Source organism: Palaemon carinicauda, chromosome 24 (genome assembly GCF_036898095.1).
Source record: "Palaemon carinicauda isolate YSFRI2023 chromosome 24, ASM3689809v2, whole genome shotgun sequence".
Lineage (NCBI taxonomy): Eukaryota > Metazoa > Arthropoda > Malacostraca > Decapoda > Palaemonidae > Palaemon > Palaemon carinicauda.
Window position 1 is genome coordinate 99,843,762 of NC_090748.1, and position 13,477 is coordinate 99,857,238.

At 32.1% G+C, this 13,477-nt stretch overlaps 1 protein-coding gene across 1 annotated transcript; it reads left to right on the forward strand.

Moving 5' to 3' along the window:
* The first annotated feature begins 10,680 nt into the window (after positions 1 to 10,680).
* LOC137617921 (uncharacterized) lies at positions 10,681 to 12,867 on the forward strand. Its single transcript, XM_068347864.1, has 2 exons — positions 10,681 to 10,786; positions 12,368 to 12,867. Exons 1-2 carry the CDS (start codon positions 10,775 to 10,777, stop codon positions 12,800 to 12,802), a joined length of 447 nt encoding a protein of 148 aa, XP_068203965.1. The 5' UTR covers positions 10,681 to 10,774; the 3' UTR covers positions 12,803 to 12,867.
* Positions 12,868 to 13,477: the final 610 nt, after the last annotated feature.

The following is a 13,477-nucleotide window of genomic DNA, read 5'->3' on the forward strand; positions in this document are numbered from 1 at the left end:
TTATATAGCAAATGGGGAGGAGCCAACTCGGGAAAAAATCCTGCCTGCTTACCAATTAGAATTGCTCAGCTTAACATGGTTATATAAGCATTCTCTATGGGGTCATTTCAATGAAAATTCGGTGACTTGTCAACTGTAAAACTTAACACCTATTGCAGCAAGTCACATACATCTTGATAAAGTAGTCAATGTCGTCTGAAAGAATTTCCAAGGCAAACAATGGTTGAATCTGTAAAGTCATCACATTAATTAGAGGAAAAATAAGTAAGTTTTCTTTTGTACTAGATTCTCGACATAGTTAAACAAGTTCCATGGAATTCTTTAACGTTTTACGAGAATGGCTGTCTGACGACAAGGTCCTTTTAGAAGTTTTATTTCCAGGGAATAAAGTCTCGTTTATCCTCAAAGAGATTTTTATAGTTGAAACACACAGGTTTCTTGTCATTCCTAAGGCTTGTTGACAATTTTTCTTTTCCATGTACCGTGTTGTTTGTTTTTCCCTACTTCTTTTCCAGCGATAGATAATCTACTTTGAATTGTGAGAGAGCATGGTTTACATATGATTTACTTCTTTAAACTTGATTTGTATGACTTTTGCCTAATTTGATTTTTTATAGTGGATTATCAACTTTTGATTTGCATTAAAGTCTGCTTTGGAGTTTGGCAATAGTATAATTGATTTGTTTAACCTTTGATAAATAGAAGTTTTATTTAGTATAACATTTTCTTTTGTATGAATCAGTTTCTTTTTTTATTTAAAGAATTTGCTTTTGGTTACAATTCTTACTGCCAGGGCTATATTGAATTTCGTTGGTGGGTGTAACAGCATGCTGCTACCCTCCATTTGATGTATATCAATAAATAAAATAACCCACAATGTATGAAAAATGAAAGTTTTCGAAGGGACCGTCTCCCTTTTCTGAAGAGGAAGGGAGATGATCCCTTCGAAAGCTAACATGAATTTAATGTTTCATACATTGTGAGTTATCTTACTTATCAAAACTACACGGAAAATTGTGTATTTTAATATATATTACTAAATGTTTTGAATTCGAATTTGAAACACCACTTTCCTTTGACGATTAGTGTTAATAAAAGAATATTTTCATTTTTTATATTAAAATTATTAAGCATAAATTATGATATTTGGATTTCGGTGTTCGTTAGTTATCTTATTCCTACTATTTGGAAAGGTTTTTTAATCTTGCCGTTTCCATTTTCACAGAATCTGTTAACTGTGAATACGTCAAAAAAAGAAAAAAAAAAAAAAAAAAATACGGTCGACTTCCGGTTTAGATTTCACTCGGGTTATCAATTAGTATCTCAAAACATGGGTACAATTACAATTACATTTACAATTAAAATTACAATTAAATCTACAAAGTTATAAAGACACATAAAATCGTTTCACTAGCACATCAACATTCATACAAAATAGACACAAAATTATATATACATATACTGTATATATATATATATATATATATATATATATATATATATATATATATATATATATATATACATATATGTATATATATATATATATATATATACATATTTGTATATATATAAAGATACATATACTGTTTAATATGCACTTATGTATATATATATATATATATAAATATATATATATATATATATATATATATATATATATACATATATGTATATATATACATACATATGCACACTCACACACACACACACACACACACACACACACACATATATATATATATATATATATATATATATATATATATAAACATATATATACATGTACATATAAATATATGTGTACATACATTAATATACATACTGTACCTATCTATCTATCCTTATGTATAATATGTATCATAACATAGATACTTTATTTATCTTTCTATCTTTATGTGTATCATAAATATACCTACTTTTTCTATCTTTCCATCTGCCTGTCTAACAATTTATATGTTTATATGTATGTATATATTATTTACGTCTGTGTGTATATGTGTGTATACATGCGTTTATGCATATTTGTGTGTATGTGAGGTTATCTAAACCAATAGACAATATATCTCGAAAGTAAAATATTATTATTATTATTACTATTATTATTATTACTATTTTATTACTATTATTGTTACTATTATTATTAACATTATCAGTATCATTATTATTATTTTCATTAATATTATTGTTATTATTATTATTATTATTATTATTATTATTATTATCATCATCATTATTATTATTATTATTATTATTATTATTATTATTATTATTATTATTATTATTATTATTATTATTCCTATATGAATGAAAATTGTGAATTATCTCAAACTATTGATTATATATAGTTGCTACATAATTGCACACTATTAATAAAAAACAAGTTTTCATGAAACATCTCTACAATTCATCTTCTTAAAACTCATCTCTTATACATAATTCATTCATTAATTTTTTTTTCATCTATGAAAAAAAAAAATGAAATTTAGACGTAAACACTTGCCATGATTACTAATGAAACAGTTCAAATCATGCATGACTTAATTTTAGTCAATAGCCTAAAGCTGGATTTACACGGTTGAACTCGGTTGTCGAACCCGGTTGTCGAACCTTCATGTCAAACGGTTCGAAGAGGTGGAGTCAGTCACAAATGTATAAGGTTTGTGGACAATGAACCCCGCCCACAAAAAGTCAAGTGAGAACAGACATTCTTCGAACCGTTCGACGAACGTGTCCGACAACCATATACCCCGTTCACACGGGTGAACATCACTGCAAACACTTGTCTGTCGAACTGCATTCGACAGTTCGACCGTGTAAATCCGCCTTTAAAAAACTACCTGATTTTGAAGGACAAAAAAAAAAAAAAAAAAAAAAAAAAAAAACAGAAAGCAGGATCGCTAAATTAAACGAGGTGTTTCGTATAGACTAAAGCTCTCATGATAACTTCAGAACAATTAACCTGATCTGGCTGTATAAACATGTACTAAAGATGTGTTTAATGGGGCCATAATAAAGATTTAATAGCTTCCATAGCCGAATAAATGCTAGTTTTTATCGAATTCACTCAGCCAAAATAAGGAAAATTCCTTTTATGTGTTCCTCTGTCCAGAAAAGGATCTGGTGGAACTTGATCTCAGAGTAGAGATAAAGGGAAACAGCTGATTAAGTCCTTTCAGCTGTAAAGAGAGATAAGAGTTAATTCCAACTCTGTCTTGTATAATCTTGTCGATTTAAGGATTTGCCTGTTAAACAAAATCAACGCATTTTCAACATTATAGCTAATTGGTAAGTGTGTGACATTAAGCTGTTTATATCAATTTTATCAACACTCTTGATTTTCATTTATTCACATTTTCAACATTATTGCTAATTGCTAATTCTGTGACACTAAGCTGTTTACTATGATTTTATCAACACTTGATTTTCATTTATTCACATTTTCAACATTATGGCTAATTGGTAAGTCTGTGACACTAAGTTGTTTATATGAATTTTATCAACACTCTTGATTTTCATTTATTCACATTTTCAACATTATGGCTAATTGGTAAGTGTGTGACACTAAGCTGTTTATATTAATTTTATCAACACTTGATTTTCATTTATTCACATTTTCAACATTAAGGCTAATTGGTAGGGCTGTGACACTAAGCTGTTTATATTAATTTTATCAACACTCTTGATTTTCATTACTCACATTTTCAACATTATAGCTAATTGCTAATTCTGTGACACTAAGCTGTTTACTATAATTTCATCAACACTCTTGATTTTCATTTATTCACATTTTCAACATTATGGCTAATTGGTAAGTGTGTGACACTAAGCTGTTTATGATAATTTTATCAACACTCTTGATTTTCATCTATTCGGATAAGCCACGGATACCTTTTAACAATATATTCGCTGTGTCATATAATTGCAGACCTATGGGGAAATTGTTTTTATTATAAGCATTTCTAGCAAAACAAGGATTCGAACCGTAGCATAGCGTAGAAACAAAGGCAAACAGTTGGTTTAGAGTTATTATTATTATTATTATTATTATTATCATTATTAGCCAAGCTACAACCCTAGTTGGAAAAGCAAAATGCTGTAAGCCCAAGGGCTCCAACAGGGAAAAATAGCCCAGTGAAGAAAGGAAATAAGGAAATGAATAAATGATGAAAATAAATTAACAATATATCATTCTAAAAACAGTAACAGCGTCAAAACAGATATGTCCTATATAAACTATTAACAACGTCAAAAACAGATATGTCATATAAACTATAAAAAGACTCATGTCAGCCTGGTCATCATAAAAACATTTGCTCCAACTTTGAACTTTTGAAGTTCTACCGATTCAACTACCCGATTAGCAAGATCATTCCACAACTTGGTAACAGCTGGAATAAAACTTCTAGAATACTGTGTAGTATTGAGTTTCAGATGATTCAGGCGTAAAGAGAAATCAGACACCCATAGGGGAATTATGTTTATTATAAGCATTTCTGCCAAGTCAAGGATTCGAACCGCAGCGTAGCGTAGAAACAAAGGCAAACAGTTGATTTAGAGTTTCAGATGATTCAGGCGTAATAAAAAATCAGATGCGTCGTATATATTCCTGTTGAATTCACGATTCATACTTAAAGTAAGAATAAGTCTATCTCCACCTTTATGGGTTATTAGTATGTATGTACTACTTAACCGTTGTATGATAATTCTATCAAGAACATTCGTGAATTATATTTATTCAAATAAGCCGCAAATAAATCTAAATATCGAATTATTGGTCTGGCAGAAATAATTATCATAAAAAGAATTTCTCTATTGGTCTGTGATGCCGTGGGAGAGCTGGTACACAGAATTGTCTGATGAGGAGGAATTCTGTGGAAAATCATTTTCATATTTCAAAATTCCGATAGTTGTATACGTTAATATACAACTATAGTTGTATACGTTTAAAAGTTTAAAGGTCGCTCATGAATGGCAGAGGCAAGGGACAGTGACATTGCCCTAGCAATCAGGACAATGCCCTAGAGACTGACCATGTATTATATGATCAGCGCCCAAGCCTCCTCTCCACCCAAGCTAGGGCCAGGGAGGGCCAGGCAATGGCTGCTGATGACTCAGCAGATAGACCTATAGGCTCCCCCTAACCCCCCAAGCCTCCTCTCCACCCAAGCTAGGGCCCGGGAGGGCCAGGCAGTGGCTGCTGATGACTCAGCAGATAGACCTATATGCTCCCCGAAACTCCCCAAACTTAGCTCACAAGGATGGTAAGGTTGCAGACACTAATGACACTAACGAGTCTGATCGGGACTCGAGCCCCAGTCTGGCAAACACCAGATAGAGTCGTTACCAATCAGGCCACAACAACCCTGTATAGAACGATATTTTGATTTTGGATTGTCCTTCTAGAAGAGCTGCTTACCATAGCTAAAGAGGAGCTTCAATTTTTTTCATACTTCGAGATCAAATTTGATCAGATCCTTGGCTGGGCAGAAGTACTTCTCATGTAAGGACTTTCCCTATGGGTCTTTGGTGCGTCCCAGTTGTTCCTGAGACTCTTTACTAATTCATTTTTCAAATGTGCAAATATACTGATATACATATAATTACAGAGTAAATTGGATAGAGAGCATGGCACTCCAATTCTCCCCTTGAATATCATGTTAGTGGGAACTGATATGATCATATCACAATTGAATGGCTAGGGTTGTGGTGGCCGAGGTGGTAACGGCCCGGTATTTGTTTACAAGAGCACGCTCTCCATTTACTTCAAAATAATGCAATCCTGTAGCTCTCCTCTTTTTCTACAGTAATTAGGAGGTTCTTTAAATGCTGGGAAATCAAATCAATAGCAAGATATGTTGCGGGAGGGGGGAGGGGGAGGGGTTGGTGGAACCTGGAACCAACATCGTCAACATTGCCAACCAAAGAGAAGTTTGTGATGTCAGCGGTCATTTGGTATATATTCATAATATATACTAGATTGAAAATTGAGTAATTACTCAAAAGTGTCACTATTTGTGAAATGTATATTTTATATTTGGTAAATATTTGATGTAAATCATATTAAAGTGTTCTTCTAAAGAAACTATTTTCCCTGACGACGTTTTGTTACACTAACGCCATCTATTGACCACTGCCTAAGGAGGCCTGCCAATTTCCCGCCAATGAAAACAGTCATTCTCATACAAAGTTTCTTTTTAAAAAAAAAAATAAGATTTATTGTCAAGTATTTACCAAATAAAATATACAATTCACAAATAGTGACACTTTTGAGTAATTGATCCATTTTTAATTTATTATATATTTTGAATATAATATATCAAATGTCCGCTGACGTCACGTACTTCTCTTTGGTTGACTATGTTGATGATGTCAGTTCCAGGTCGTTTAGTATCGCCTCAACCAACCGCTACCCCTCCCCCACCTTGTGCTACATATCTTGCTATTGTTTTGTTTTCCCATCACTTAAAGAACCTCCTAATTCCTTTAAAAAAAAGGAGAGCTGCAGGACTGCGTAATTTTGGAATAAATGGAGAGCATGGTCTTGTAAACAAATACCAAAGTCTCTGACTGGTGAACGCCAGACTGGGGTTCGAGTCCCGCTCAGACTCGTTAGTTTCTTTGGTCTCTGCAACTTCATCATCCTTGTGAGCTAAGGTTGGGGGGTTTGGGGCCCCTATAGGTTTATCTGTTGAGTCATCAGCATCCATTGCCTGGCTCTCCTTGGTCCTAGCTTGGGTGGAGAGAAGGCTTGGGCGCTGATCATATGTACTATGAGGGCATTTTCCGCTTGTTTTAGTTAGTAGGTAGTGTAATTATTTCCCCCCTGGATGTTTCAAATTTCCCCCCAGGGGGAAATTTCCCCCAGTTTGGGAACCACTGTAACTTAGACAGTGAATTCGATAAAAAAAGAAGGACTTGATCGCCTATGGGAGCTCTTAAATCTTCATTAAAGTTCCATAGTCACCTGTCCTGGAACATGTTGATTATTCAGCTAGTTAAAATTAATCGTTCTGAACTCATCAAGAGATCTTTAGACCAGATAAAAAATCTCATTAAATTTAACGACCCTGTTTTTTATGCGGGCTTTAAAATGCTGTTTTTGTTTTTTTCTTTTAGGTAGATCAGGCGTTATGTAAGACTATACACTAAAATTAACTCGTGCAGGATATTAACTGTTCCATTAGCGGTCCTGACAAGAGTAGGTTTATCATTGATTTCTTCCTTAAATGAAAAAAAAAAAAGTGAATGAATCACGTATCAGAGAAGAGTATGAAGAATGGTTAATTATAGTAAAGGTGATTCATCTTCATCATCATCATCCTCTACTCCTACGCTTATAGACACAAAGGGCCACAGATTTCACCAGTCATTTCTATCTTGAGCTTTCAAATCAATACTTCTCCATTCACCATATCCTATTTCACGCTTCATAGCCCTCAGCTATGTAGCCCAGGGTATTCCAACTCTTCTAGTGCCTCGTGGAGCCCAGCTGAAAGTTTTGTGAACTAATCTCTCTTGGGGAGTGCGAAGAGCATGCCCAAACTATCTCCATCTACCCCTCACCATGATCTCTAGCTTGAGGGTGCACTCGGGCACACTATTCTATCTAATTTCTCTTCCTCTTGTTTTGTTAAAGTATCTATAGTTTATATAGGATATATTTATTCTAATGTTGTTACTATTCTTAAAATATTTTATTTTTCCTTGTTTCCTTTCCTCACTGGATTATATTCCCTGTCGGGGCCTCTGGGCTTATAGCATCCTGCTTTTCCAACTAGGGTTGTAACTTAGCAATTATTAACAATAATAACAATAATAATATAGCACCCGAGTAATCTCTCTTATAGTTTCATTTCTAATCCTGTCCTGCCATTTAACTCCTAATATTCTTCTGAGGGCTTTGTTCTCAAATTTACTAAATCTATTGGAGAATGTTTCATTGTTATACCATGACTCATGTCCATACAGTAACACCGAAAAGATAATTCATATAAATCATATGCAATTTTATAGCATCTCAATATAGTCAATAGTTCAAAAATTTAAAATCTTTTATTCATATATGAAAAACTAATTTTTTTGTATAAAAAAAATGAAATTTTTTGTATCAAATTTCCTTTTGAGAAATAATGTCACATACACAGATATATGCATTAACACATGTATACATACACACATACACACAGACATAAATGATATATATATACAGATGCAAATATATAATGATGGAAAGAAAGATAGATAGATAGATAAAGTATACATATTTCTAATACACAGAAAAATAGATAAATAAAGTATGTATATTTATGATACATGATACACATAAAGAATGATAAATAGGTAAAGTATGTATATTAACATATGCAAACACATATATATATATATATATATATATATATATATATATATGTATATATATATATATATATATATATATATATGTATGTATATTATACATATATATATATATATATATATATATATATATATATATATATATATATATATACAGTATATATATGTATGTATATTATACATATATATATATATATAATATATATATATATATATATATATATATATATATATATATATATATATATATATATATATATATATATATATATATATATATTATATATATATGTATGTATATTATACATATATATATAATATATATATATATAATATATATATATATATATATATATATATATATATATATATATATTATATATATATATATATATATATATATATATATATATATATATATATATATATATATATATATATATATATATATATTTTTATACCAAAATAATGTTATGGTCAGTTTAACAGAGATTAGTTTGTTGGTTCTAGACTCCCTTAATAACCTCTTCCTCCCACTACAGTCTTCCTATATTTTGAGAATCAAACTCTAATTTTAATTCTAAATCTAATTCGATGGATTAGAGTGGAAGTTTAACCGGAAGTCGACGAGAATCTAATTTTTTTTTATTCATTCAAAGGTTGACAGATTCTGTGAAGAGAGACACAGCAAGATCATCAAATGTTTTCAATAGTAGGGAAGAGATAGAAAACGAATTATTAAGGTCAGATATAATTCATACTTTATCATTTTCTTTTTGAAATATTTTTTTCTTCTTTTCTTGACATTAATCGCCATGAGAAAGTGATTATTATTATTATTATTATTATTATTATTATTATTATTATTATTATTATTATTATTATTATTATTATTATTTTTTCTTCTTTTCTTGACATTAATCGCCATGAGAAAGTGATTATTATTATTATTATTATTATTATTATTATTATTATTTGCTAAGCTACAACCCTAGTTGGAAAAGCAGGATGCTATAAGCCCAGGGGCTCCAACAGGGAAAATAGCCCAGTGAAGAAAGAAAACAAGGAAAAATAAAATATTTCAGGAACAGTAACAACATTAAATTGAATATTTCATATGTAAACTATAAAAATTTTAACAAAACAAGGGCAAGAGAAATTAGATAGAGTAGTGTGCCCGAGTGTACCATCAAGCAAGAGAACTAACCCAAGATAGTGGAAGACCATGGTACAGAGGCTATGGCACAACCCCAGACTAGAGCACAATGGTTTGATTTTGGAGTGTCCCTCTCCTAGAAGAGCTGCTTACCATAGCTAAAGAGTCTCTTCTAGTTTTCCTTCTAGAGTCAAAAGAAGTTATATGGTAATTATATTACGTCACAATTCAAAGTATGTCATATATTGTATCTACTTTTTGAATTCTAAGTTAAAATAAGTAAATCGTACGATAATGATAACCGGCCACAATTCAAAGTAGATTATCTATCGGTAACATAAAACGAAGTTTGGAAAACTACACGTTACAGATTTTCTTTGGGGGGGAGGGGTAAACTACACGTTACAGAAAAAATAAATTGGGAAAACTACACGTTACAGAATTTTTTTTTGGAAAACTACACGTTACAGAAAAAATAAATTGGGAAAACTACACGTTACAGAATTTTTTTTTTGGAAAACTACACGTTACAGAAAAAATAAATTGGGAAAACTACACGTTACAGAAAAATGTTTGGAAAACTACACGTTACAGAAAAAAAGTTTGGAAAACTACGCGTTACAAAAAAAAAGTTTGGAAAACTACACGTTACAGAAAAAAAGTTTGGAAAACTACACATTGCAGGAAAAAAGACCAACTTCCCATAGGAATGACATCAAACCCAGGGGCCGAAATTATAAATCCCTTTTAAGGGTAAAAGGGAATTTATTCCTTTAAAATATAAACATTTCAAGAGCGAACGTCCTTATTGTCAGACCGCAATTTCCTGCGTACTTTTTTTTAACCATGTCGGCAATTAAATTCAGTACACAAAAAATTTGGGTCCTTTTTCCTCTTCTTTGTTTATTGTGTAAACCAACCAAGATTTAACCGTTGTTTACCTTAGAAATTCATTTGAATGACATTAATTACTTTATCAAGATCTATGAGACTTGGGGTAAGGAGAGTTCCATTTTAGATCAAGTTAGGTAACCGAATTTCCATTAAAATGACCCCAAATAGAATGCTTATGTAACTAACTTGGCTTGACCAGTTTTAATTGGTGAGAAAACAGCGTTTTTTTTTTTTTTAGAATTGGCTCCTCCCCATTTGCTATATAAAAGATGTCTCTTTCGAGAAACAGACATAAGGGAACACAAGCTTCCAGCCTCAAGAAAGAATTTCCAGTTTTCCAGGCCGTATTTCCATAAAACTACAGCAATGTGTTTTAAGGTATTCAATCGTGTGAAGTTTTTCAGTGTTCGATTTCTGACTCTGGCTTCGTCTTTATAACAAAGTCCCCCTTAACTAAATAGTTGTATATTGTTGTCACTGTTGATAAGTTTTTGTTTCAAGTGATTATGTAGAGTTATTATCTATATTATCAGACCTTCTGTTTTATTCTTATCATACGAATAAACCTTAGTTATTTTAGAATAAAATTGCATAGAAAAGGTCAGTAATTATATGAAGTAGAATGATTTATTGTTAATTTGTTCTCATCATTTATCTATTTCCTTATTTCCTTTCCACAATGGGCTATTTTTCTCTGTTGGAGCCTTTGGGATTATAGCATCTGGCTTTTCCAACTAGGGTTGTAGCTTGGCTAATAATAATAATAATAATAATAATAATAATAATAATAATAATATGGGTAGGATTCGAACACTTTCCTTAGAGTTATATTTGAATTAATCTCTTTGAGGATGTATACAGCTTTATCTTACGCCCCGTTAGTGGCCATAACACCAATGTTCTTGAAATTTGGCGATACAGATAACAAGCTAGAACATCACGATTATCATTATTACTATCACTCCTTTAGCTGTTATCATATCGTGTTAACCGACCATCTTTTATGCCAGTAGAATTAAATATAATTGCAGCTTCAGAGATAATTATTTTGAAAATAATTTTCTCAATTTTTCTGACGACATTCTTTCCAGTACTGATCTTATTTGAAATCACATTACGAAAGGTCATGTTTTAATTTAGTGAAATAAACTCAGTGTTTATTAAGCTTATTTATTTTACAAAAATATCATACGATTAAAGTGCAAAGATTTTGTCACAGTGTTCTTGAACATTTTGAACATATCTTTGAGGCTTGACCACGGGACGTTTTTATTATGTGATAGTCGGCACAAGGTATGCTAGCACGTGCTCTTTGTTCAAATGATACCCCACAAGTGAGTACTAGAGAGAAAAAAAAGAGGTTATTTCGCGATGCTAGTGTTCCTGGTATCACTGTTGGGATTTGGTATTATTTTGTTACTTTGAATATGATAATCTAACATTATAGAAGAATTAGAAATATTGATAAACTGACTGTTAAAATAATTTTGTCTATCAAGCTCCTCTCTTGTTCCATAATTTAGCATTTATTGATGATAACGATTCCTGCCGTATGTACCTAAAGATTTTCTTACTTATTTACTTACTTACTTAATTACTTACTTATTTCCACTCCCAGGTAGGCTTTCAGGCTGTCAGTGGAATCAGTTGACTTCACTCAATTCTGTTTTCAAAAATTCCCTCTCTTCTCAGCTGTTCAATTGTTGGCATGTTGTTCTTTGTCAGAATCTCTTCAATTCCATCCCTCCAGCGTTTATGTGGTCTACCTCTTGATCTCCTCCCACCAGGTGTCCAGTCCTATCTCCTCCTTGCTATTCTATTTTCATCCATTCTCCTTAAATGTCCCAGCCATCTCGGATGTCCATTCTCAATCTTTTTCAACGTAGGAGATATTCATACCATATAAAGATATTCTATTTGTCCTAAATTTCTTTTTATTGATAAAATAATTTCCCACAGGTATTGATGGTGATAGTAGCAGTGTCCTACACCTGCACCGCTCTGCCCATAACGGCAGAGCAAGGATCCCTCCAGAACACTGCTCTGCCTTTCATGATAGAGCAAGGATCCCTCCAGGACCTGGACTTGGCACAGACTCCTGGAGCCCTCAGCGACATCTTCACAGCAGTCATTGACCTTCTGAGGAGCATTCGGGAATTCCAGAGCCAAAGATACAACAAGGACCCATCGAAATTTGTCGCCATCTTCCCGGACTTCGTGAGGAGGACTGTGGAGGCCAATGCCAGACTTCGAGGACGCCCCGTGACTGACGCCGAGAAAGGAGCCATTGAGAGGCTCTCGGGTCTGGAGAAGGTCGTGGCGGATTCTACCGCTCAGGTGACGAGGAATATCGTGGAAGCTCTTGAGTTGCAGTCCGACTCCTCTTTCGTTTAGTCTAGTCGAAATTCTGTTCTTATTGCTAAACTTGAGTGCTTGTAAACATAACATACATACACATCTATGTGTGGGTGTATGCATATATATATATATATATATATATATATATATATATATATATATATATATATATATATACACATATATATGTTTATATATATACAAATATATATATGTATATATATACGTATGTATATATATATATATATATATATATATATATATATATATATATATATATATATATATATATATATATATATATATATATATTTGTGTGTGTTTTGTTTATGAGTTAATTGAGATAAATAAAAAAAAAATTTGAACGTCTTTTGCTTTACCTTAATAGCTCCAACTAATATCCTCCCCTAAGTGAGTAATACCACCAGGAAGCCTCAAACGGTGTACTGTCGGCATTATCAATTATCAATGATTATTTGTTCATTAACTGTACCTTTTTAGCTTTCTACTCCATCTACTTCTTTACACTTTACTGTCAAATCATTGATCAAATTACTTCATAGGTTTAAAGGTTTAAAGGCCACTCATGAATGGCAGAGGCAAGGGACAGTGGCATTGCCCTAGCAAGTAGGACAATGCCCTAGAGACTGACCATATACATATGATCAGTTTCCAAGGCCCCACTTCACCCAAGCTAGGACCAAGGAGGGC